The sequence below is a fragment of the Hemibagrus wyckioides genome, linkage group LG15, assembly GCF_019097595.1.
Source record: "Hemibagrus wyckioides isolate EC202008001 linkage group LG15, SWU_Hwy_1.0, whole genome shotgun sequence".
Classification (NCBI taxonomy): Eukaryota; Metazoa; Chordata; class Actinopteri; order Siluriformes; family Bagridae; genus Hemibagrus; species Hemibagrus wyckioides.
In genome coordinates, this window is record NC_080724.1 from 16,777,501 (window position 1) to 16,804,265 (window position 26,765).

Here is a 26,765-nt window from a genome sequence, read left to right on the forward strand (position 1 = left end):
GAGACAGATAGATAAAAGGAGTTAGAGAGAGAGACAGAGAGATTGCTAGTGAGAGATAGAGAGCGAGACAGAGAGAGACAGAAAGAGAGAAACAGAGAGACAGAGCAAGAGATTACTAGTCAGAGACAGATAGGATAGGAGATAGAGAGAGAGAGACAGACAGAGAGATTGCTAGTGAGAGACTGAGAGAGAGAGGAGAAAGAGAAAAAAAAAGAGACAGAGAGAGACAGATAGAGTGAAAGTGAGAGACACTGGCAAAAATTAGGAAGGAAATTCAGCTGTGCATGGAGGCACATCCTTATCACGAAAATCTCCAACGTGACCCTAAACAAAGCAGGAATTAAAGCAGGTGAAACCAAATGGAATGATGACACGGCACATCCCCTAACACGAAGGAAGGATTTTTCTTTGCATATATGAACCAAAATGACAATGAAAGGGCTCATTTGTTAATCAGATAAAGAAAGCCACACTCAGCTTGCACGCAAAGGCTCCTGATTCACAAGGCCTCCTCAGGCACTCCCAGAGCACACGACAACAGAAAAGACTCAAATCACTAAACACGTGTTCGACTCGGAAGCGCCGAAGAAAAATGGACAGCTTGTCTGAGGAGTGCGCTCAACCCCAGTATACTTGACATATCATTTGTAACTGGTGATATTCCTCTGTTGCAGAGCTCGATTTGCTTATTTTGATCATTAGAAGAAAGAGGAAGACGGCCTCCAACAGACAGCGGCGGCAGACACACACACACGCACGCACACGCACACACACACGCACGCACACGCACACGCACACGCACACACACGCACACGCACACACACACACGCACACAAATGTTTGGCCAGACACAAATTTGGTTCAGTGTTCTAAAAGCCTGAAATCAGGACAAATTCAAACTTGCCGTTAAGGCTAGGAGGGTCTTATGCAAAGTGAGTAACGCCAGGTTTGTCAAAAGTCTAATGTGCAAACAAAGATGAATCAAATAGACGTCACAGCATAAAAAAAAAGAACAAAATAAAAAGATTTTCAAGTTCTACTCCATTCATTCACACACACACACACTCTCTCTCTCTATTCGGGAAATGACAATGGCACCATCTGTATCTGAATCTATTGACTGCTCCAAATATCTGTAATTGGATTTGAATCAAAAGTGGGTGTGGTCAAGATCTTTAGGTCATTTATTCTATTAAATCCTAACACTATGCTCCTGGACACAAGAAGTCTCCTATGTCTTCCAATACAACAATACCTACAGTAAATAACTACCTAATAATTTATTCTGGGTTTGCAAAAAAAAGATCACAAGCTCACATATCATGAGTTAAAAAATTCGCTGGACATGCCATCACATGGCAGCTAGCAAGCTGAAGCCAGCACATGCTTCCTCTAAGAAAACTAAGCTTGGCATCTTTTCAAGCTGCTGCTCAGGATACAACAACACTTTCAGTGCCCTCTTCTGCATCCCTGAGCTCAGAGATGGGGTAACATCACTGTGATTAACAGGAGGGAAAGAGAATTCTGTCACTTCAGAGATGTTTTTGGACTCTTGACCATAAACAGATGTGGGAACTTCTTGAAAACAGGGCAGATGCTTTTGTCTTGCACCATTGGTGCCACCAGTGAAGGCTCAAATGGTTAAGGCTCTGGGGCATTGACCGGAAGATCAAGCCCCAGCACTGTCAAGTTGCCACTGTTGGGCCCTTGAGCAAGGCCCTTAACCCTCTCTGCTCCAGGGGCGCTGTATCATGGCTGACTCTGTGCTCTGACCCCAACCTCCAAGGCTGGGAAATGCGAAGAAAGAATTTCACTGTGCTGTAATGTATATGTGACAAATAAAGGAAATTTCTATTTCATTAGTATGAGTTTCAGGGAATATTTTCCTTTAATTTAGAGACAGAATGTTCGGGGTCAGACTTCTGACAAGCCGGGGGAAAAAAGTTTGCCTCCTATTTATATATTCTGAAATCTGTTCGCTCCGAATTCTGTATCAATACTCGGTCGCGTCCCTGCTTTGCGTGTAGAAGAGTGACCGAGTCTGGCAGTGAACGCAGCACTAACGAGACTAAAGTTTCTTAGGGAAGCATCCCGCTTTCATGGTTGCCAGCTCGTTTAATTATGGCAGTGAAGGAGCGGATGAGTGTTGAACGGGGGGATGAGCGGAGCGCAGAAGACGTGAAAGGAGGGGAGGAATCCCTCTCTGACAGGCCTCCTCAGATTACTCACCTGTCCAAGGCAGAAGACGCACCTGTCACCGTGCACTTAATCACCGTCCCGCTCGGGCCGCAGCCGAGAAGCCGCAGCAGCGCCACGAAAATTAAAATGAACTTTCTCGCCACGCAGTCACAAAGGGGAAAAAAATTATAACATTAAAAAAAAGCGAACCGCTGTCACTCCCCTTTCCCTCATTAATATTCCGAGGTTAAGAGCTTTTCAGCGAAACGTAATTAATTGAGGCTGAGCTGACAGTAAACAAGCAATTTCAAATTAAAGCGAAATGACAGGACCGTCATTTGTAAAATGTGAGCAGATTTTGGCGACAGATAAATGAAGGAAAATGTTAAGGAGGAAAAAAAGTGATGAAGATATTAATCTTCACCTGTCTGTGTCAGCGTGCCACTCATGTCGACGATGCTGCTCTCGATCCTCTGCAGATGCTTCTTGTCCTCTTTGCTGCCCATAATGAGGGGAAGGATGTATTTCTGCAATTAAAAACATGACACGCTATTAGAATGGCTCGCAGGAAGTGGGGTGGGGGGGGGGGGAGAAGAAGAAAAAAAAAAAACGTGTGAGGGCACGCTCGGCCGCACACGCTCAGAACAGGACGTGTGTCCGCCAATTTGGGCTGAACGTGGCATCAGACACAAATATGAAAGAGGGGAAAAAAAAAAGAAGCGAGTGAAATAGTCAGAGCAGTGTGTTTACCTGATGTCATTGGTTTGTTATTATATTGTATATAACGCTGCACTATGTTTAAAAGAGTCCAAGTGGTCTTTTTCGCCTCCTCCTTCTCCTACTCCTTCTCCCTCTGGAAAATCCTGTGGTTTGCTCACTTCATCCTCAACGATTTGACTCAATAGCTGACAAGCGGGCCAAGAATTAAGCAACGGGGCGTGACTTTGGGTTCAACTTCATTAAGCCTTTTTGCCCACAGCCTGGCTGCTCCATTCTGACATGTCACCTTGCGAGCACAATTGCTTGTCAGAGTTAAGCCTTGTTCAACAACACGTTCATACACAGAGGATGAGCTAGAGGGTCGGAGGGCTAACACATCCCCGGGCTCTCGGACTCGTTTAAGGCGTACTCTATATGTAAGGTTCACTTTTTTTTTTCCCCCCCTTTCTCTCCCAGGCAAAAAGTGCTCAGTAGAATTAGAGGAACAGGAACTGGAACAGGAGGTCCTGCTGCGAGCTACAAGCCCGTCAGGCCTTTTGTCTGCTGGAGAGGAACAGTTGGTCCGGCCAGGTTTTTCACAGCGGCCTGAGCGTTGTTGACACTGGCAAAAGTAATAAACACTTTTAAGTTGAAAAAGATTAAATGGCTGTCAGCGCTGGGGTAATTAATAAGAGGGCTGCTGTGAGTGGTGTTTACACCGTGCTCTATAGCATAAATAAAGGATGGGCCGAGCGCGGGGCATATGGTGGCACTGGCACGCTGCTCCTGTGATATGACAGCAGTGTGAGCACTCACACCAGGGAATACCACCTAACCATGTCAACACACACACACACATACACACACAAACAGAGCACAATGGAGAGACTGATTATGAAGAGAGAAGAAACAGGCTGGTGAGAAAAAAAGGAAAGTGACTGAAAGTAAAAGTAGAAGAGGCTCGAGAATAACATTTAACACATTTTTTCCAAAACAAAGGAAAAAGAAAGAATTGCACAGGTGAAAGCGAAGGTTTGCATACCTTATGAAATAGAAATAGAATTATTTGTCACAAAGGAGAGGAGAAAACTGTGAGCCTATTTTACAAATTTAACCAAAAAACACATTATTATTTAATGGTTTAATAAATAAATGAATAAATGAATAAATAAACAGATTAAACAATTAATTATTTAATTTAAATGTTAAACAATTAACATTTAGAGAGAGAGAGAGAGAGAGAGAGAGAGAGAGAGAGAGAGAGAGAGAGAAATGCAAGCGTTTGAAAGCTTTTCTTTTTTAACCACCAACTTACACCATCTGATAATCGTGTTATTCCCAGAAACACATCTGGGACACACAATACAGGTGTTGTTTTGATTAGAGTAGTCATTCTGATTGTCCAGAGGGTATGCAAACTTGTGCACTCGATCACTGATCGTTAGACAGATAGACAGATAGATAGACAGACAGCTAAGACAGTAGTGGAAATAAAAAACAATGCAGGTTACAAAACATGTATTAAAATCACTAAGCTAGCTAACCGCCTCAGTTTAACAAACAAACAAATGTAGTAAAGAATATAAAAAGAAATATTTACATCTTCTGATGAACAAAAAAAAAAGAAAAGAGGTAGCCAAATATGAAATAATTCCTAAATGGACATCACAATGTGCCACTGTGATGTTGTGGTTATTTTTTATTAATAAAACCACGGTGTTGTTGAATTCTGATCGAAGATGTGAATTTATTTCCAGAGATCCAATAAAGAAGAGTTTCCATAGGAACCGCTCATTCACAAAGACTTGTACGGGGCATGCTGCACATGAAATGTAGACGTGACGTAGCTTGAGGTGCGGACATGTATGGAAGGAGTCTCCAGTGTCTGTGTTTCGTGACAGTCAGCAAACCTTTTGTCATGAAATATACACTATATTGGCAAAAGTTTTGGGACACCCCTCCAAATCATTGAATTCAGGTGCTGTTTTTCCAGGGGTTGGGCTCGGACTCTTAGTTTCAGTGAAAGGAACTCTTAACGCTTCATCATATCGAGACATTTTGGACAATTTCATGCTCCCAACATTGTGGGAACAGTTTTGGGATGACCCCTTCCTGTTCCAACATGACTGCACACCAGTGCACAAAGCAAGGTCCATAAAGACATGGATGAGTGAGACTGGTGTGGAGGAACTGCACAGAGTCCTGACCTCAACCTGATAGAGCACCTTTGGGATGAATTAGAGCGGAGACTGTGAGCTAGGCCTTCTCGTCTAACATCAGTGCCTGACCTCACAAATGTGCTTGTAGTGGAATGGTCAAAAATTCCCATAAACACACTCCTAAAACTTGTGGAAAGCCTTCCCAGAAGAGTTGAAGCTGTTATAGCTGCAAAGGGTGGACTAACTCCATATTACATTCATGTGCATGTAAAGGCGGACATCCCAAAACTTTTGCCAATATCGTGTATCTGATTTTATCTTCTTAACAATGAGTAGTGGAGTAAAAATATGAAAAGGTGATGCAGGAACTACTTTTATACAATTATGTTAGATTTGCTTTTATTCATTTTATTCATTCATTCATGAAGCTTTTATCCAAAGCGAGTTGTATCAAGCGAAGTGGACAGTATAACTTGAACTAACTGGCTTTGAGACGTTCCACAATATTCAAATTATGACAAACTGCAGTAGTGTAAGTGCAGTATAAATAAAACACATTTAGAGCATGCTGTGAGAGGAAAATAATCATCTCAAGGTGGTGACAGTAACGATGTTGCTTAATTCCAGTGATTATTTTACTATTACCACTGTCATGTTTTATCTAGTCTCCAGTCGCTGTACTATTAATTCGTCAGTAGGCGTTTCTAATATTGGTTGCCATAGTAATAACGCTTCTCAGTTGGTGGCGCAATGGAGAATTTGGCGTTTGAACAGTGTATAAATGCATCATATGATATGAGATGAAGGAGAAGCAGCGTGTGCTCTTGGACAATCGATCACGTGAGCTCTGTCTTCTGTCTTCAGTCCCATTGCAAGACGCTTCACCGAGTCGCTCCATATTTGCATAAAGTTTGTGTCCAGATGTGGACGTGTCCAGATGACAAAGTCGTGAAAAGATAGTTACAGCTCTCATTGAAAAATGAATGATCTCCGGTGGCTTTGCCGCTACGAATCACTTTAAGTGTGAACATTGGATTAGAATGGATACGATATGTACAAAAACGCTCTCCGGCTGCTCAGTGAAATAAGAACAGCGTCTTGAGTATAAGTACAGTGGAAATCTCGAAATTCCATAATACTGAGACAGAAATGACATTTGGCCCGAAAAAACACAGACCTCCAGTGTCATGTGGAAAAAACGTCTCGCTGTGCAGTTCTTCCCAAACTATTAATAATGTCAGTTGTGTAGCTGCAGAGAGGCTTTATAGAGCCGGGTGTGCTGACAGCAGCAGAGGGGTCTAAGTGAAGTGGCTGTTTTGAAGACACACACACACACACAGCGGCCAGCACATACGCTCATCCTGAGCATGACGTCATGCGAGTACCCCAACCTAGTGCTGCTAGGCACACACCAGCCGTACTCGCCGATTCCCCGGCTATAAAAGGGAGTAATGGAGTCCACATGCCCCTGTGGCCGATGTGGGATTACGAGTCCTGACTAACAGTGTCTCCCCCTTAGAGTTCAAAATCAAAGGACGTGCGCTGGCGCTGGGTTTTTCCGCAAAGGAAAAGTGAAATGAAAAACTGAAAAAGCGCTGGAGGTCAGCTCATGCTCATGCATGACGCAAAGCAGACAGGGTGATATACACGCAAGCGCTCTCTCCAAGCTGGTAAATTACCCACAAACGGGAAACTCGCCCGAGATCCTTGGAACTTGAAGAAAAGAAACGTATAGAAGAGAAAGCCAGGATCTGCGGATCGATCCCCCCCCCCCATTTTTTTAAAAATCCTGAGTGTGTTTCAGGTCATGTAATAAACTTACACGATACAGGTGATGAAAGCCAAAGGCCATTCCTGCCATGATGATGGCCAGGGCACCATAGTCTCTCCATCTGTAACCAGGGGGACCTGCAGAGACACACAAACACAGCAGACATTGACAAGAGCTGCAGATATTATACACACCAGCGCTGCTGCTGCTCTCTGGACTTCTAAAACAAAACAGAAAATAAAACACACAACTCGGAGGGGGGGGGAATTAATTCAAAGCAGCAGCACTATTAGATAAAAGCATGTATAGCAAAGACAGTAGTTCTGGCTGAAAGACAAATTTGTATTAATGCACTCTGTATTGCTTTTATACTAACAGCTCATTCAAAGGGACACTGCAGGAGGATTGGTGTTCTTTAAGGAGATGTTTATTTAACACTCGTGGAAGGAGACTCCAATGCGAGATAGAGGTAAAGCCCTAAATATACGTCTCCGGGATGGAATGAAATCTGAGCGAGAGAGAGAGAGAGAGAGAGAGAGAGAGAGAGAGAGAGAGAGAGGGAGAAAAGAAAAAAAGAAAAGAAACTGTTGGCATAGAATAGAAGATGAAAAAAATAAAAGGTTCATGACACGCTGTTATAGGAAAATATTCAACTTTGTAGTGGTAACACACCACACACCAGCTTGACATGCTTTATTCCTTTACATGACTAAGACAAAAAGGTAACTAACTACTCAGCCTTGGTGAAACAAAATGATATTCTCTTTGTGAATAAGCAGAGTGGAAAGCCATTCCTGATGGCCAGCTTAAAGCGGTAGAGCAGCTACGAGACGCATCATAACGAAAATGACGCTAAATAGTACAGGAAGAGTTCGTTTTTCTTCTAAACCTCTGTACAGTAGTCGTATGGTGAAGTAGGTTCTGAGTGCTATGAGGAAACTGTTGCCACATCAATGACTCCCACACAGTTATTCTCAGAAACACAAGCATCGAACCGATAAAAATATCAGTTTCTGGTCTAACTCAGTTTCTAAACACACACACCAATCCTCACTATACACTTTTAAACACACAGGAGAGAAAAGAGATACACTATTACTCAGGCTGCAGTGTGGGAATTCCACGTACGACCCACGTTTTACAACTTGAGGAAATGAACAATCGAGCTATAAACTCGACGGAGTTTCTGAGAAATACAGCGAAGCAAAATAAAGATCATAGCAGCCATTTCCAAGCATGACAATGCAGCCATGTGTGATCTGACCTGTGAATAGGTTACAAAAAAAAAAAAAAAACATTATCATGCAAATAATCGTAGACCTAGGAGGAAAGTAATTAAGGCACGTCTGGCTGTGGCAGGTCAACATGTCAGATACAAAATGCTCCATTTTGTAACATACCGAGCCTGGGGAACAGGTGTGTTGCTGTAATTTGTCTGAATCTGCTCCAGTGAATACAAATAAACAAGGCCTCTAATAGACATGCAGACAAATCTGCTTCTTCTTTTTGTATTTACTCCCTCTGTTTTATAAGGATAGGTCTTTGGAAAAACAGGTGGCCAAGCATGAATGAGCAGATGACGATAACTTTTGATGGCATCTTGCGTGATTTGACATGCAAAAAATACCCCAACCGCCAGTCCCCAGGCTGGTCTAAGGGTGCTTTCAGTTGATGTTTGATGCCCGCGGGCACGTCAACAACATTCCCGTCAAAGCTTTCTTTTTACTCCGACTCATTACGCATTCCTCAAATAACTAGAAACACAACTAGGCGTCCTGTCTGTTTCACAGTCAACACCTAGCGTACAGGATTCCTTAGAGGATGCGGGGACCAAAGTCCACGCTGACTTCCTGCTGTTCCTGAGCACTTTGTCTTCCTCCATCTCACACAGCTGCTTTTCATTTGGTCACTTAAGGTGTGAGCCTGAGCCCCATTCCCCCTTCTTTTTTCCAATCTCCTCTCAAATTTATTGGGTTCAGGGAAGACACTACTGTCCTTCTGCTGGCTGAAAATAGGGATCAGAGTATTCATTACTCGGACAGAGATGGATGCGAGTCTCCGTGCATCGTCCCCATAACAAGGACATCAAAGTGAAGTAGTCCTCCTCTTTTCAGCCTGACCCCCCGCACAAGACTCCCTGCTCTCACCTCATTATGCACTTCTCTTATAGCCGTTTTGATATAAAACCCTCCGTTAGAGGCGGCCTGGAGCCTAACTGCATGGCCATCCCATCAACGGCGCTTTCATTACAAAACATGAGATGCCGGGGAGTCAAGGACAGTGTGGCAATAAATGAGGGTGGAATACATCTGGAATCATTGTCATATAGGTTAAGCATTAGGCGGACTTCATTCCGCATTGGTAAATCAGTGGTCGTCTCGACGCTCATAACCCCCCGTGAGGTAATAAAGATACAGGTTGGAGCAGGCCCTTTCAGCTGCCTTTTCCAAACCCGTTGCCGTACGCAAGAGATTGGCGTGATGGACTGGGCATTGTATCACACGGCCCACGGCGTCTTCATGCGTACGGGAATTAATTACAGATCTACGCAAATAGGAGGTCATGTACTGTCAAGGAGGGAACCTCGAATCCCTCGTCGGGATTCATGGGCTGCAGCACGGCCGCTCCGACAACTAAATTTACGGCTAGTCTTAGAGGAAAAACATGCTGTTAGCATGTTATAATAAGCAGCTCGTACTAGGTATAGCGGCTGCACAGGTCCTTACATCCGTCGTAGTATTGCATTATCTAGATTTGGTTTATTTATTCTTCCTTGTACAGTTAATTCCATTTATATTTCCATTTTATTTTTAAACCCATTTTTGACGTTTAGATTGTGTATGTGACAAATGAAACTAGAATTTTTCCTTCGACGGGGAAAGAAGAAGAAGAAAGAACTAGCAAACTTTCTATCGATCAAAACGTTTAAAACACTGATGCTGTGGAAAGTAGTAAATGTTACACCACCTGATAAATGAATAGAATAGAGGTAAAGGTGCAAGGAAAATAACAGACAAGCCGAGGAAACAAGCAGACAAACAGAGGAAGGACGTTCCGGTTTAAATAACACACCTAACCCAAGGAACATGCTTTCTGAAGTTAGCGATGTGTTTAGGCAGGTTTGCATTGACCCCTGATAACACTGTCCTGTATTTAACTTTCCTTTCATTTTTAGTCACTCGTTTCTCACGTCATTAATTCTTTTTAATCCATTTTTTACTCAAAATAGCATACGTGTACAGACATCAGCACTACTGATTTGCTCCATAAAAAGCTGCTGTTTTTTTTTTGTTTGTTTTGTTTTGTTTTTTTAACTCGATGACCCCGTGAGGTTACTCTGACCACATCAAAGCGCAAATCACACCCAACCCATACAGTCTGGTAGGTCCGTGCCATTTGTGCCATTTTATTTTTCAACCTGCACAAACAAACCAGCCTGCTTTGTTTCTCAAAGCCATACCAAATCCCGAAAAAAAAGCCACACGGTTTTAATGTGTGAGTATTTTCCTCGCAGTGTATTTTCATTTCATCAAAGATAGTTTGTAATTCAAAGCGGTTTAATTTCATCCAGACACAGACGTTTTGGTCTGCCTTGTTGACAACATTTTGTAAAAAAAAAACATTACATCGAGCATCAGTGATGATGCTGGAAAATGTGTTAAAAACAATTTTTTGTGACTGAATTCTGTTGTTTTTACTGGATTGTGTGTGTGTGTGGTTTTTTAAAAATTATTTATTACATTTAATTCATTTTATTTTTTATTTTAATGCTCGCCTTTAAGATCATAATGCATAAGGAGCCGGTTTGGCAACTACAAATGAAAAAAATAAATATAACTCAGTCGGTCTACAGATATCTAAAATCTTAATGTTATAAATTAAGATCTAAGTGCTATAATTTGATCAAGTTGTTGGATAGCTACAAAAGTCTAATCTATTCAGTTGGTAATCAGATACCGGCTGTCAAAACGAGATCGTTAATGCCCCTATGCTGCAGATAGAAAATAGAACCTTTAAATGAAATTTTCTGCCTTCTTTCGCCCCTGACCCATACACCCCCCCACCCCTCACCCCCCATTCATACTTTAAAGTGCTATAACTTGAAAGAAACATAGTTGTGTTCGGGAAAGCTATCAGCACACGAAGAAGAGTCTTCACGCCATTCTTCTGGACTAGATACATCATGTCAGTAAACTGGCTAATAAAAATTTAAAGCTGACATTTTAGAAGCAGTTGTGATTTTCGACTCCATACCTGCTAGGGCTAGGCGAAGGTATACGTCTTACCCTGTCTTAGTGAAAACTGGCGCAGCGGTCATCATTTTATATTCACGATCTTTTATTCAATTTACATTTCTGGCATTTGGCAGATGCCCTTATCCGGAACGACCTCCATTTTGTCTCCTTTTAAACAACTGAGGGTTAAGGGATTTGTTCAGGGGACCAGCCGTGGCAGCTTGGTGGATCTGGGATTCAAACCCACAACCTTCCCATCACACCTTAACCAATAAGATACCACATCTCCCTTGACTCGACCAACCAACTTGATCAGAAACCAGGCCCTGGACGATGACTGACGATCATTGGACAATGTGTTTCACGTCGATATAAAAGTGCTGAATTCTCAGGTATAGCATAGAATAGCTCCAGAAAATCTATAATCTATAAGATGATATGAGATAAAACAGTCCTGGGAGGTCTGGAAACATGGATACATAAAGGAGGTGCACTATTTGTTGTTTCTTTCTCTTTTTTTGTATCTTAAGAAAGTACAGTGATCCTTAGTACCTGCCTAGTCAGGGTCATGGGAAGTAATTTAACTAAATTCAATTTTATTTATAAAGGGCTTTTAACAATGGACATTGTCTCAAAGCAGCTTTACAGGAATATAAAAAAAAAAATCAGAAACAAAATGATAAAAGTTTCAATTTTAAAATTTATTCTAATCCATAATGAGAAAGTCAGAGGCAAGGGTGGCAAGTAAAAACTCCCCTGAGATGATATGAGGAAGACAAGGAAGACAAAAAAGGAAGTCATCCTCATCTGGAGGACAAAATAAGGCTACCAGGTTTAGGGGTTTTTGTTTTTGTATTTTTAGGGGAAAAAATGTAACAGACTGGTACAGCAATGAACTGGAGTGATGTAGTTGAGACTGAGGAAATGTCTTAAGAATTCAAAGATTATTACGACAGTGGTGACATTTCTACCTCTGGATTTTTTCCAGTGTTTTGTTGAGTGTTTCTGGGGATATCGTTCTGGGCGGGTTAAAATTTAAATAAAATAATATTTTAAAAAAAATAGAAGAAAGAAACAAAAAAAAAACTTGCCAGTTAAATAAATAAATAAATAAATAAATAAATAAATAAATAAATAAATAAATAAAATAAAATAAAAACCACAGATATGAATACAAATATAAATAATTGGAGTATTAAAAAGATATAAGTATACGGAACTGTAGTACACCCCCCCCCTAATCTGGATAATACTGGTACTTTAGGGTGGATAATATTGGTACTTTAGTCTGGATAATACTGGTACACTCACTGTAGGCTGCAGGAGCGAGCACTGGGCTGTGGACGATGTGAGGAGATCCTGATGGACTCAGAGCCAGTGCTTCCTCAACACTGCCAGAGCGCTGGATAGCTAACTCCACCTCCTCATCGGTCAGACCTGGGTGAAGAGAGCAATCAAAAGCAGCATGAGTTACACCATACTGAACAAACACACGCCCCTGAACACGAGCGCCACCTCAATACAAGACAGAAGAACACACGCGGAAACGATATCAATTAGCCATCATTACAAACCATGACTACATGTAACCTGCCTTCTACCACCAGCGTTGATTTAAACTGCACAGAAGCTATGAGGTATAATCACGGGCATCAGCTCCAGAGGGTTAACGTTGCTCTGACTGGCACGCCACAGATCTTCTCTATTACGGGTAGTCCAGGCAGCGAGATAGACCTCGTCCATTTGCAGCTGCCTTATTTCCCCAGGTGGAGCTCTTCGAAACCCCAGACAGATAAAATGCATTATTTTAATTCCTTCATTGTAATGTAAATGTATTACATAATTTTGCAAATGCCAATATAATCTAATCTTCAGATCTTTTTTAATGATTTTAGTCATGATTAAATTGCATTGAGGTCTCTGATGGAAAATGACATGGGAGGGGGGGAGAAAAAAAAAATCTAATTTTAACATTCCCTTTTGTGGAAAAAACTGGGGGTTTATTTCCAACACCTCATGCAGCCACTGGTCTTCCTCTTGTCTTTATTAAACAATTCGAAGTAAACAAAGACCCAAAACTGCATCTACCAACGTGGGGAGGGAAAGAAAAAAAAAAAAGAGAGAGAGAGAGAACAGGCCTTTAGAGGCTCTCCATTTATACAGCTGGAGTTGAGCTTTGGACATTTAATGAAGGCATAAAAGTGGTGAAAACATTATGGGCTCCCTTCACAACTGGCACATAAAAACAAATTGTGCCCGTTTAAAGCTGACGATTTGAAGAGAATACAGCTTCTATCAAAATGTGAAGTTAAACAAATCAGTTTTATACATGTGCTGTATAACACCACACCTACTCCCTTCTGTGACCTTTGTTTGTCCACAGTAGAGTGTCATCTGTCGTTGGTGTTTAGCGCTCTCTCTCTCTCTCTCTCTCTCTCTCTGTGTTTACTGGAGACGTCCCCCTGGGCATTTCACCACTCTACTCCACACACTTTCATACGACTCTGTCTGCCAGGGAACCAAAAGGCTGAGCTTTTTCTCCAAATGGAGCCACGGTTAAACAGCAGACAGTAAACTGTTTTTTTGTGCTGTAATACATATATCATAAATGTGTCAAATGCTAGTGGCACATGTGCTTAAACAGTACAGCAAGAGTTAAGAGCTTGGCAGAGAACAGAGACTCTGCCTGTTCAGCCCTGTCTACTGTCAGCTGGGTATGAAAACCCAGACCGTGTGCTTGGAGACTAAAGCCTGCAAATGTGAGCTTGGGGGGCGGGGGTGGGGGGGGATAGTCTAATAACAGAAAGCTGGAGCAAATCAAGCGTGTTTGTAACTCGCATTTGTTCAACGGCAGTGAGAAGCAAGCGTAAATCAATGCTAAACACACACATCAAAATGTGTTAATCATTGAGTGAGGAAAAACAACTCAACTTAAATGTAAAGTGCTGTCAGAAAAGAAAAAGAAAAAAAGAACTGAGCGCAAGAAGCCTTTATTTTCGCCACACATTCATTCATTACAGCACAGTGGAATTGTTTACTTCGCATAAGGAAGTTGAAGATATGATACAGCGCCCCCTGTAGCAGAGAGCTTTAAGGGCCGTGCTCTATTGCTCGACAGTGGAGCTTGAACCCCAATCCTCTTATCAACAACCCATAGCCTTAACCACTTGAGCCAACAACAGTGTGGTGCAAGAAGTTTTATCCAACAACAGCACCAAAGTGTTTCATTCCTATTATTCCATAGAATCTTTCCAATGCTAACATTTTCTATTAATTAAACGACTGTTCATAATTGTATTTAATTTTGTCGAACAGTCGTAAGTTACACCGATCAGGCATAACATTATGACTACAGACAGGTGACGTGAATAACACTGATTATCTCCTCATCATGGCACCTGTTAGTGGGTGGGATATATCAGGCAGCAAGTCAACATTTTGTCCTCAAAGTTGATGTGTTAGAAGCAGGAAAAATGGGCAAGAGTAAGGATTTGAGCGAGTTTGACAAGGACCAAAATTGTGATGGCTAGACGACTGGATCAGAGCATCTCCAAAACTGCAGCTCTTGTGGGGTGTTCCCGGTCTGCAGTGGTCAGTATCTATCAGTATCTAGATACTCCTGTAAGTATCCTTAGGACTTAAAGGATCTGCTGCTAACATCTCGGTGCCAGATACTTAGGCAGGTGGTCATAATGTTATGCCTTAACAGTGTATAAAACATGGTCATCTGTCACCAGCCTCTCTTTTTTTTTTCTCTCCTCTAAATGTTGTGGTGGAAGATACAGTAACGTGTTAGAATTAGTGATTCGATCCAGGTTCTTAAAAAAGTTCAAATCAACACCAAATGACCAATCAGAATGAAAAGGTTTTTCCAAAGTCAGAAATGATGTCAGTGAAACTGCTTAAACACAGTTTTGGTATTTAGTCACAGGGTCACTGAAAGCACAATATAATTATATAATTCAGATGACACAGTAGTAAGTTCCCAGAGTTATCCACCTCGAAATACTGTTTTTCTCAATTACTGTTGTGATGTAATCAAGTTCTGCAAACCCAGAAATTACTTCCAGTTCCATCGTCCCGAAGTCTGGGATTTGGAATGGGGTTTTTGGTCAAATGCCTGAAATAAGACTTGTGGTTAACACAAGATTTTTTCACATTTTATTCTCCAACATAAAACACATCAGTAATATCCCATTCGTAATTTTTCAAAACCTTTTACATGTCTTAAAATAGACAGTTGCTACCAAGTGGCCCAACGGTTAAAAGGTGTTAAAAGGTCATCACGCTGAACAGGGGAACTCATCTGCTACAGCCTTGTTGTTTTTATACTAATAACACACAACTGCAAACTTTCAACTCCAATCAGATTTCACCCACAGGATGTCATCTGATGAGTAGGATGGATCCTCATCAGGAAATACACAGATCAGGCATAACATTATGACCAGCTGCCTAATATTGTGTTGGTCCCCCTTTTTGCTGCCCTTGTCAAACTCGCTCAAATCCTTACGCTTGTCCATTTTTCCTGCTTCTAACACATCAACGTTGAGGACAAAATGTTGACTTGCTGTCTAATATATCCCAGCAGCTAACAGGTGCCATGATGAGGAGATCATCAGTGTAATTCACTGTAGTCATAATGTTATGCCTGATCGATGTATAGTTTTTAAATGCAGACTAAAAGAGTTTAGCTTTTCAGGTATTTAGGTTTCAAAATTCATAAAAGTTTATTTGTGAAGGTTATCTGGAACAAAACATGCAAGAACCATAAATTTTTGTTGGTCACAGAGCTCATTTTTTTGCAATAATCCAAAATCCAGTGAAACAATCATGCTGTTTTTTTATCGACTGAAGCAAATGATGATCAATTCCAGGTTGGTCTACAAAAAAAAACAAAAAAACACGTCCTCCCTGCAGCACTCTACGCTGACTTCAATTGAAACCGGCCTGAAAATCTACACCTAAAGAGGATTGAGTGCATTTAGTCTTCCAGCATGAAAGGACAACATTTACTTAAGTGTAACCACTAGACTCGTCATCCCAAAGCAATAAAACAGCAGAATCTGGTTTCTGGGCCTAATTTTATGAAAGGGAAAAAGCTGTGTATATTGCTGTGGACTCATTCCCCCTGTCAGAGGGAGTGTTAATGAAATTTATAACTCCACCATTTTCATTAAAATGACCATTTACTCACTTTTATCACTCGTGCAGAAATCTGTAGGTTAAGGTCAAAGGCACGGGGAGATTCTTTTTTCAGAATGCGCTGAACACGTGCTGAGGGACGGGAGGGGGAGGCGGAAGGCTGGGGTAGTTCAGAGTCACGGACTAAAATGGCCATGAAAATTGTTGAATAATTGAAGGCAAATATTGGCCATCCTGTCTTGCGCGGCGGTGCAAGTGGCAGGAAGTGGCTGCAGCCATGTGCTGAGCTGGTGCAGTCAGTCTGCGCTGTCCAATAAGCAATAATGTGTCCCTGGGCTCAGCATTTATCTGAGAGCTGCAGACTGCACGGTGGCAGACTATTGAATAAGGCAGAAAGACACCCCTCACACTGATCCAACTCACCTCCAGCAGGCCGGCCAGGAAGAAACATGGCCTCCTGAGAAGTTTCTCTATTCACCTTGGCGTGTGTAACAGTCTCCATTTAGTTTCGAAAGAATCATCATCATCATAAACAAATACGTGCATATCCGTCACGTCATTTGAATTCTTAAAAAGCACCCGGCGTGAAACTACAAAAGGCTTCTTGTTCCCAAAAATGAGATGCAGGCAAATTCATTAACACGTTGGCTTTTTCTCCTGGATTTTAAGCCCAGTCAGCTAGTTTTTTGCTCGCCTGTGATGTCATTATTGCAAAGAAAATGGGACGACAAAATAAAAAGGCCTTTGAGATCCTATTTGAAAAGAAAGACAACAAGGTGGTGGTGGTGTTGGGTGGGGGGGTGGTTTACATATAAAAGAGAAAGGATGCTAAAAGAAAAAAAAATTTATTACAGTTTCCAAAACACATAGAACGACCTCCTGGACCCTTTTATTTCAAATCGACCCGCTGGGAGATGACTTTTTTTAAGCCATATATTACATCTAATGATGACACCATAAAAAAAAAAGAACAATAATGGAAAGCTATTCTGTATTTCATTATACTGTATTATTTGGTGCACCTGATACACACAGCGCCTGTTTATGAGTCACCGTATTAGCACATGCTCAGCTGAAGCATTTGCTTTGACCTTGCCATTCTCATTGGGGCATGAAATTACGGTGGTGGCACCTCAATATTACAGCTATAAATACTGTAAACTGCATATCTGGGCTACGTTTTCTATTGTCTTTCAACATAAACCTGATCGGTATTTATTTAAAGGAAAACCCATTGCTGGTCCGATTATTTACAGCTCTATTTTCTGGACTCTGCTTTTCAGGCTGGTTTTTTTTTTGTTGTTGTTGTTGTTTAGCCTCTTTATTTATTTATTATCAGTTGTAGTAGTGGAATTTTTTTTTTTTTTTTTTTTTTTTTTTTTAAGATGATGACGACGGCCGCTTTCGACTTTACGGGTTAAGTACTCGAAAGCTGGAACTGCCAATTATAAAAGTGCTTACTAAAATATTTGGCTGGATAGAGTGTTTTATTAGCCTATGAAGCCTGCGAGAAGTTGCCCTTGAGTGAATATTACTCGCATTTTTAAATATAAATATCATTTTTTTTTGCCCCCCTACAAGCCGACACGGGTAAGTAGAGGTCATTACTTAAGTTATGTGGGGTTTTTTTTTTTTCCCCTGTGTGCTTGTTCACATGTACTAAATAACGCCTACACTTATTTACAGATTTCTTTTTAAAGAAGGCTCTCACTTCCCCTGCTTTATCACCCTCTACTGATGACAAAGTGAGACAGAGTAAGCCGGACTAGGTGGCGCCGTGGAGTAATTTATAACAACATCAATCCCCTCCACCCCCTACTCATATACGTCCAAGAGGCGAGTCGCGTCGCCTCACCTGCAAACACCATCCTATTAATATCGACGACGATGAACCACATCCTTCCCTGTGTGGCATGTGCAGTATTACACGAGCGTTGCTCCTTTATTCCTTATGACCCTCTGCTATAATGAAACAACTACGATAAAGAACTCCAGAAAAAAAGCTTTTAACTTGTCTACTGGGACAGAAGGTCAGCTACATTCCTACTTCTCTGTATTCCTTTATAGTGATGGACAAATGATCAATTGATGAAGTAAAAGCAGCAGTTTGCTGCCCAGTCACATGTTCCGGCTGACTGGAATCCTAACTAACCGGATCGAATGGGTAGCTAATGCATTGTAATGTAAATGTAATAACTAGCCATGAGACAGAATTTCTTTGTATCGCAAGAAAATATACTAGCAAAACAGATTGCTCTTCTTTTGATATTTCTATATAATATCTATTACGAAGACTCTCTCTTCTTATATATTAGAGAGCAGCACTAGAAGTAGCAGCAGGAGTTTATTTGGCTTAAATAATAGTCCACAATAAAGTTTAGAAGGAAAAGTTAGGGCTGTATATCAATAATATTTCATTATTATGGTCAAATTATTGGGGCAGTAGTAGCTCAAGTGGTTAAAGCTCTGTGTTGTTGATGGGAGGGTTCAGGTTCAAGTTCCAGCACCACCAAGCTCCACTGTTGGGTAACTGAGCAAGGTCCTTAACTCTCCCTGCTCTAGGAGTGCTGTATCATAGCTGCCCCTGTGCTCTTACCCCAACTTCCTCAGCTGGGATACGTGAAGAAAAGAATTCCAATGTATGTGTGGCTTCTTGCTTAAGGCTTCTTGCCCTCAGTTCTCTTGAAATAATACTGAAACAGCCTTAACATGCTTCACAGCGGACCCATAGCGTAGCCATTCAAAGGAATTTACAGTAAACTCCGGTACCTACAATACACATGTACCTGGTATGTACCATATGTGCTACCATAAGCTTCATGAACATCCCCTTCCAGAATTAGTCCTGCTTTGCGCTTATGATAACCTCCACTCTTCTGGAAAGACTCGATTTTGGAGTGCAGTTGAGATCATTCAGTGTTCATTCAGCTCCGAGAGCATGACAGAGATCAGACAGTCGGGTGAGGACGTCTGGGGTGCAGTGAGTGTTCCAGTTCATTCCAAAGGTGTTCAATGGGGTTGAGTCAGAGTCGGGGCTCTGAGCTGGACACTGAGGTTCTTCCACTACAACTCGCTTTGTGCACAGCCTCTCGGTTCCAGTGAAGGGAGATTGTAACACTACAACTTATAAAACTTATTGCTTTTAATTTTATGGCAAAAACTTGGGGAAGAAACACAGATGGGTATGACACTCAGGCGTCCACAAACTTGAGAGAAATATTGTGTACGCTGTTCAGTTTAACACAATTCACTCACGCAATCATTCGATCAGATGGTCATGTTGCAGCAATGCATTGCAAAAAAAATAAATAAAAAATCGGGTCAAGAGCTTCAGCTCATTTTTTTTGTTACCTAACCCTAACCCCAGGCTTGTTGGTGCCAGACAGGCTGAAAAAATGCTGATCTCTTGGGAATTTCACACATAAGAGTTTCTAGAGATTACACAGAAGGGTGTGAACCAAAAAAAAACAAAACATCCAGTGAGCAGTTCTGACCAGAGAAGTCTACACCAGCTGAAAACAACTCTCAGAGAAAATCATTCAGAGGTCTCGTAGAGTCCACGTCTTGACAGCTCAGAGCTATTTTGGTGGCAGAAGAGGGATCTACACAATATTAGGCTGATTATATATCTAAGTACAGTGTCATTTCATACGCTCGACTATAGTTACAGAGCATCAGCCCTTGCATTTCTATACACGCTCTCGGACCAATCAGCGGCAACAAACAAGAGAACAGCTCGGTGCGTCTCAGCGCAGATTAAAGCATTAGAGTGCATGTAAATAACATGTGGAGGAGAGATTATTGTGTAAAGATCCTGCAACATGTAATCAAAGCACTGCCTGTTTCCCTCTTCATCAGCTGCGCTGCCTGCTGCAGGAATCCAATTTAAATCCCACTCCAGCATGCGACGCTATTGTTTTATTTTATGTGAGCGCTGACATTTCTCCTCGCTAATACGCGGCAAAATCGGAAAATATTTACATAAATATGACATTAAACTGTATTGGAAAATTAAGATGGACACATGCTGTTGTTTTGGGGATGTGATTGAGTTGGAGTGGGTTACGGAGGGGTTCCCGGGAGGTCAGCCAATTTTTTTTCCTTATTTAATCTTTTTTATAGACACGGTCGCAGTGGAGGATATTGGATAGGAAACAGAAGTTTATACCCTTTTATATAAGTGTGCTGCAGCACAAAACCCAAATAAAAATATAACCTGACAATAAAAAAACGGGGGAAAAAAAAAAGTAACCGATTTCTGTTTTTGCTCAAATCACGGCTATTAATTTCACCGTATCATCAAATTAAATGATGCACATCTTACTCCTAGGAACACACTGGGAAGGGGAGGAAAAAAAAGCACTAAGTTATTGCCGAGCGTGGACGGAAATTTACGTACCATACATAATTAAGATGAATATCAAAGCGAGAACTTGCGCCGCGGTTAAATGGTACGGTATGTTTATAAATGGTGTGTTTAGAGCTTCGAACCATGACCTTGGTTTAACCCTAACCCTAATTAATGGGTATTAGCTATAAACAGACCAAATTAAAGGTCACCCTCATAGCTCTTATTTATACGAGTGGATTTAAGGCATGTTTTAATATCATATATGTCTATCATCGTTTTTTTTTTTTTTTTGAAAAAATCAGACCTCTCTGTATGAAAAAATAAAATAAAATAGACAAGGGTGTAGGAGAGGAGTTCGCTCCTGTTCTGTGAACTCAGCGGGGTTCGGACAAGAAAAGAAAGGAAAAAAAAAGAAGCAAAATTTGTGCGAAATTTAATAAAGTGAAATTGGCTTAAGATTACTCAGCACTTTGCCTCCAGATTAGTCTCCCTCGCTCCCAAGCCTTCAAATTGCACGAGTTGCTTTTAAAGTGATCCGACGTCGTGACATAATTACATTGTTCAAGGTGAGGCGCGCTAGAAATGGCTCTTTGCTGACACAAGGCCATTTTCCACAACATGCAAATTTACAGGCGAGAACGGCGGGCGCTATTCAAAGACATAACTCTCGCTAGAAATGTCCTTAACCAAAACAAATCAAGGTTAACGCTGTTGATCTACACATCGACACACGGGGGGTTGCTGCGACATCATGACATTGGGATCAGGATGAATTACGTTTGCACTCGAAAAGGGACCAAAAAAATAAATAAACCCGACTCTGGGTGCTGTCATGATGATTCTTTTTTATATAAGTTTATTCATGTCGTCCAGTTGACCTTGACCGGGATTATTCAAACTTTTCATGCAACAGAATAGTAAATTTAGTGCTTACAAAAAAAATTTTGACAGAAGTTAAATATCAACATTTCACCACGAGCAATTAGTTCATGCTTATAAATTAAATATAAAACTCTGGTTAAAGTACTTTTTATGTTTGGTTTTGTAGTTTTGAATAAAGCCATAAACTCCATAGAAATGACGCATTTGTTCTGAGTTTCAAAATGGGAGACTGAAGATATTTTATTCATTCATGTTTTTTTTTCTTTCTTATCAGTAAAGGAGCAATTTATTATTATATTTTTTAAGTAAAATCTCTCCCTGGCTAACCTCTCTATACCAACACTTCCAGGCTAACCTCTCTATACCAACACTTCCAGGCTAACCTCTCTATACCAACACTTCCAGGCTAACCTCTCTATACCAACACTTCCAGGCTAACCTCTTTATACCAAAACTAAATTTAAAACAAATCTAAATTTGTTCTAGATATTTTAGTATACATTGTGGGTTTTGGGTATGATAGACAGACAGACAGACAGACAGACAAATAGATAGATAGACAGACAGACAGATACCGTAGATAGACAGACAGACAGACAGACAGATAGATAAATAGATAGATAGACAGACACTGTAGATAGACAGACAGACAGACAGACATATACTGTATGTATATGTCTGTCTGTCTACAGTATATGTCTGTCTGTCTGTCTATCTACAGTGTCTGTCTATCTATCTATTTATCTATCTATCTGTCTGTCTGTCTGTCTGTCTGACAGAGACAGACAGACATATACTGTAGACAGACAGACAGACAGACAGACAGATAGATAGATAGATAGATAGACAGACAGACAGATAGATAGACAGACAGACAGACAGACAGAGACAGATAGATAGATAGATAGATAGATAGATAGATAGATAGATAGATAGATAGATAGATAGACAGAGACAGACAGACAGACAGACAGACAGACAGACAGACAGATAGATAGATAGATAGAACAAGATTATTAAGCCAATTTCTAGACTTTTTAATTGTTTTGTTCTATTGGCAGACCATTTTGCTCATTTCAACCATTCTACCTAAAGCTTGAAATTATCAGCAGGAATCGTCTAGAAATACGTTGAATAATGTTATATTTGGGTTATTGTTCTCTTATAATAGAGAAGAGTAAATAAATGTTCCCAAAATGCAAGTAATTTTCACTTGCCTTTTTTTTCTCCCTCCCTAGTGAACCTTTTTCAAAAATAGATTTATAAGAAACAAGAACAATTACAGGATTTGATCTTTTTGCTCCCTGGACGTGCCTAAAAGTGGCACACAAAAATCACAGGGTTTTTAAGTGAATGAATGAACAGGATGGTTGATGAATGAACATGTTGTAACAAAGGCTCTCCATCATCCAGTACTCTGAGTACTCTGTACGAGAAATATATTTAGTAGATGTTTTTATAGCCCTATCTCAGCGCATTTAAAATATTTTCGACTACGCAAGTTTAAACTCGACTTCCTCAAAAAGCACAACCATGTCCGTACATGCTGCTCACATATTACTGTAACACTATTTGTGCTGAATATTGTGTAATGAGACTTTATGCTATTAATATAAGAAATTAGAAATAAGCATATAAGTACTTAGTATATAAGTAATAAGTATATTATAGTGTAATGAGACTTTATGCTATTAATATAAGAAATAAGAAAATAGTATATAAGTACTTAGTATGTAAGTACTTATATAATATATAAGTAACTGAAATAAGAAATAAGAACAAATGTTAGGGAAATGTCAAAACATCTTCAGGATCTTTTGTCAGACTCCTCAGACAACAAAACACTAGAGTGGTTGATCTAAGGCCGGAGACATTAATGTATAGTCTGACCCATTAAAATACTTCCCCGGGTCCTGATCCTGACCACAGACCAAGATTTGATGCTTAAGCTACATTCCCACATACGGTCATTTTTATCGCTGCAAGTCACTTTACTATAAGGTACAAGTACTGGTTGCCATAGTAACAACGTTCATCAGCGGCTGGCATTCGAACTAGCGTTCAAAATGAACTCTCTTACTGCTAAAATGAAACTTTCCGGAGGGAAAATTTGGCGTCTGAATATAAAATTTAAAAAAATAAAAACCATCACGTGATACATGATGCAGGAGATGAAGTGTGTGCTCTTGGACACGGACCATGTGAGCTCTACTGTCTTCAATCCCGTTGGTATTCGCTGCATCGAGCCGCTCTCTATATTGGCACGGAGTTGAACTTTTCACAACTTTGTCACGTCGCTGATGTGGACACGCCCACACCTAGTCGGCGATGTCGCCAGAAGTCGGCGGCTCTCGTTGTAAATGAATGAGCCTCTGCATGTGTGAGGGCAGAATTAGAGACGGTTAATAACACACATCCTATTTATCATGCAGCTGCTGGCTTGAGCGAGAGATTATTAAAGAGACAGGATTTTTTAAAAAATAAAGTAAATTAAAATAAATTGAAAAATTATTAAACAAACAGCATCTAAAAATAAAATAAATAAATAAATTAATTAATTAAAAATACAATTAATTAATTACAAATAAAAAACAAAAAGTAAAAAAATAAACTACACAAAATAAATAAATAAATAAATAAATAAAAATTGTTTATTCCTTCTTTATAAGTCAAACGATTAGAAGCAATTTTGAGTTTATAACGCAATCGGGGGGGGGTGCATCTCTAGAAGAGTCTCTGGGAAAATAAAAAATATACATATTTACAACATTATTAACTCGACATCATGTGGCCGAGTCTATCCACATATATAGATCTACAGAAGCCCAAGCACACCCCAGGGACACATTGCTCTGGGAATTTAATTCAGTGAAGTCAAAATATGTCTAGTGGCACTAAATTGTTGAGAGTAAGGGTGAAGCTGGGCAAAATTTACTGTTCTGATAATCCAACAACCCGAGATCACGCTCTCGGACACATGTGGAGAGGAACTGTGAGGAACCTGGACAAAAAAAGCTGGGTGTGGATTCTCTATATTTGCACGTGATGTCTTTTGTAGTACTTAAAAAGTGTACATCACTGATCGAGCAAAGATTAGAACAGATCATCATTTATCATTTACTTTGCTCCATGATTTGTTTTGATTATACAGAGTTTTATGGTAAACTACAGGTTTTGGGAATGGGGGGAGGAGCTTAGGGAGGGGTCATGAGTTGGGGGGGGGCTTGGCTGTTTTCATTGAACCATACACTAGAAAAATTTACACGAAGACTTATTTGTTATTGAAAAGCATATTTTTATTAATAATAAAGCGTGCACAATAAATTTCTCAAGTGTTTTGGTTGCTTCAGCGTAACTACACCACCTCCAAGCACTTGGTGGTTACAACATCACCACATATATGTCACCCATGACAGCCTTGTCCTTTTATTATTATTATTATGTGGTTAAGGCTCTGGGTTGTTAATCAGAAGATCAGGGTTCAAGCCCAAGCATCGCCAAGTTGGGCCTTTAAGCAAGACCCTGAACCATTTCTGCTCCAAGGGGCGCTGTATCATAGCTGCCCCTGCACTCTGACCCCAACTTCGTAAGCTGGGATATGCGAAGAAAAGACTTCCAGTGCGCTGTAATGTATGTGTGGTGGTAACACTGGGTTTCGTCTAGTAGCCAAAGAATCTTAGGTGGCATCAGATGAAGATTGTTATCTGTATTTAAATATATACTCTAAACATAAGCTTGTGTCCCAAATTACGCTCTTTCACTTTAGCATCTGCTTTAAGAAACGCATACAAATGATATCAAATGTGCGTAATGTCACCGTCAGATTTAGCAGAAAACAGTGAACATTCATAAGACGTCTTGTCCACCAGTGTTGTCGGACATCTTTGAAACATTTTTCTCTTTCTGCATGAGCACCTGGTAGCCCCGCCCCCTCCCTCTACATAAGCAAACCTGTGAGTATTGAGTGCATGAAGCATGCACACAATTTTTTCGGTTGAATAATAGAATAGAAATAGCCTTTATTTCTCACATATACATCACAGCACAGTGAAATTCTTTCTTCGCATATCCCAGCCTTGGAGGTTGGGGTCAGAGCGCAGGGTCAGCCATGATACAGAGCCCCTGGAGCAGAGAGGGTTAAGCACCTTGCTCAAGGGCCCAACAGTGGCAACTTGGCGGTGCTGGGGCTTGAACCCCTGATCTTCCGGTCAACGACCCAGAGCCTTAACCACTTGAAGCGCGTTTCATCTTGGAATTTTCAGTGTGAACCCACTACAGTCCTCACACTATTTACACTACAAAAATGGCACAGAATAGTGCACGGGTATGCGATTTAGGACGCAGCTATTTGCTGATTTCACTTTTAAACAATCTCCATTTAGCTTGACAGACGGCGAGTCCGCAATGTTCAAGCAGGGAAAACTGAATTAAGAGGAGAACACCGGGTGAAATATTATTAATGTGGAATGGGGGGAAGGGGGCAGGGCTTCCAGGAAGTGTCAGTTAATAATATCTGAGAGTTCAGAATACCTATACAATCAGATCCGCCTCTATCCGCCATTTTGGTTGGGGAAAATAAATTTTTTTGGGCATATTCTGCGAAAGGCTTTCTTGTGGCAGCGTACACCGATATTAAAATGAGTAAAGGTCGTCAGGTCCGGTCATTTCTTCGCGATATTATGATCTAGATCCGCTCTATAAACACAACAAATGGAAGTGACTAGTTGAAGAAGAAAAAAAAATGTTGGATTTGAAAACAGAAGGAAATTAAGAAGTCATCATTCAGTAGGAAGTTTATGCAAGCAGCAAGAGCGAGCTATGAATTATAAATAAAGCCGACCTGCTGCTAAAGAGGTGCACTGATGAGGGGGAAATTCTAAAGGCACTAGGTAGTCATAATAGCTTCATGATGTGAACAAGACCAGGCTGCGAATATAGATTTAGTCTCATGTTAACTCGTCTGCATGTCCAGCTTTTAAGCCTTCTGGAACTGACCGAGTCCAAATCTCAGTGCTTTCTGGATTAATTAGTCACACACACAAAAAGAATGTATGGGAGGAAATGAAAGGAAGAATGATTTCAGGAAGATGCTCTAATCTATGATGGAACAAGAAACATAAAGCCTGATGCCATGATTAGATGTGGGGGATAAATGTCTCTTGTGTGTACACACTGCTAGTTTAATGCCAAAGAAAACATTTTACAACAACACTACAAGCAAAAGCATGAAATATGAGAAACTAAAAACTTAACCCAAACGAGTGGAATGCCTTTTTCTGTATTTCCGGTCTCATCACATGTTTTAATATAATTTACACCACAGCGCTTTTAACTTTTGGAATCTC

General features: G+C 40.6%; 1 protein-coding gene across 1 annotated transcript in view; it reads right to left on the reverse strand.

Annotated features, from left to right (window-relative positions):
• The window catches only part of pex14 (peroxisomal biogenesis factor 14), a 94,741-nt gene that overhangs the window by 22,397 nt on the left and 45,579 nt on the right, over positions 1–26,765 (reverse strand). The window contains exons 4-6 of the mRNA XM_058410142.1: positions 12,354–12,479; positions 6,859–6,944; positions 2,603–2,705 (exon numbers count right to left, since the gene is read on the reverse strand). Of these exons, the coding sequence (XP_058266125.1) occupies positions 2,603–2,705; positions 6,859–6,944; positions 12,354–12,479 (315 nt within the window). The remainder of the gene's footprint in view (positions 1–2,602; positions 2,706–6,858; positions 6,945–12,353; positions 12,480–26,765) is intronic.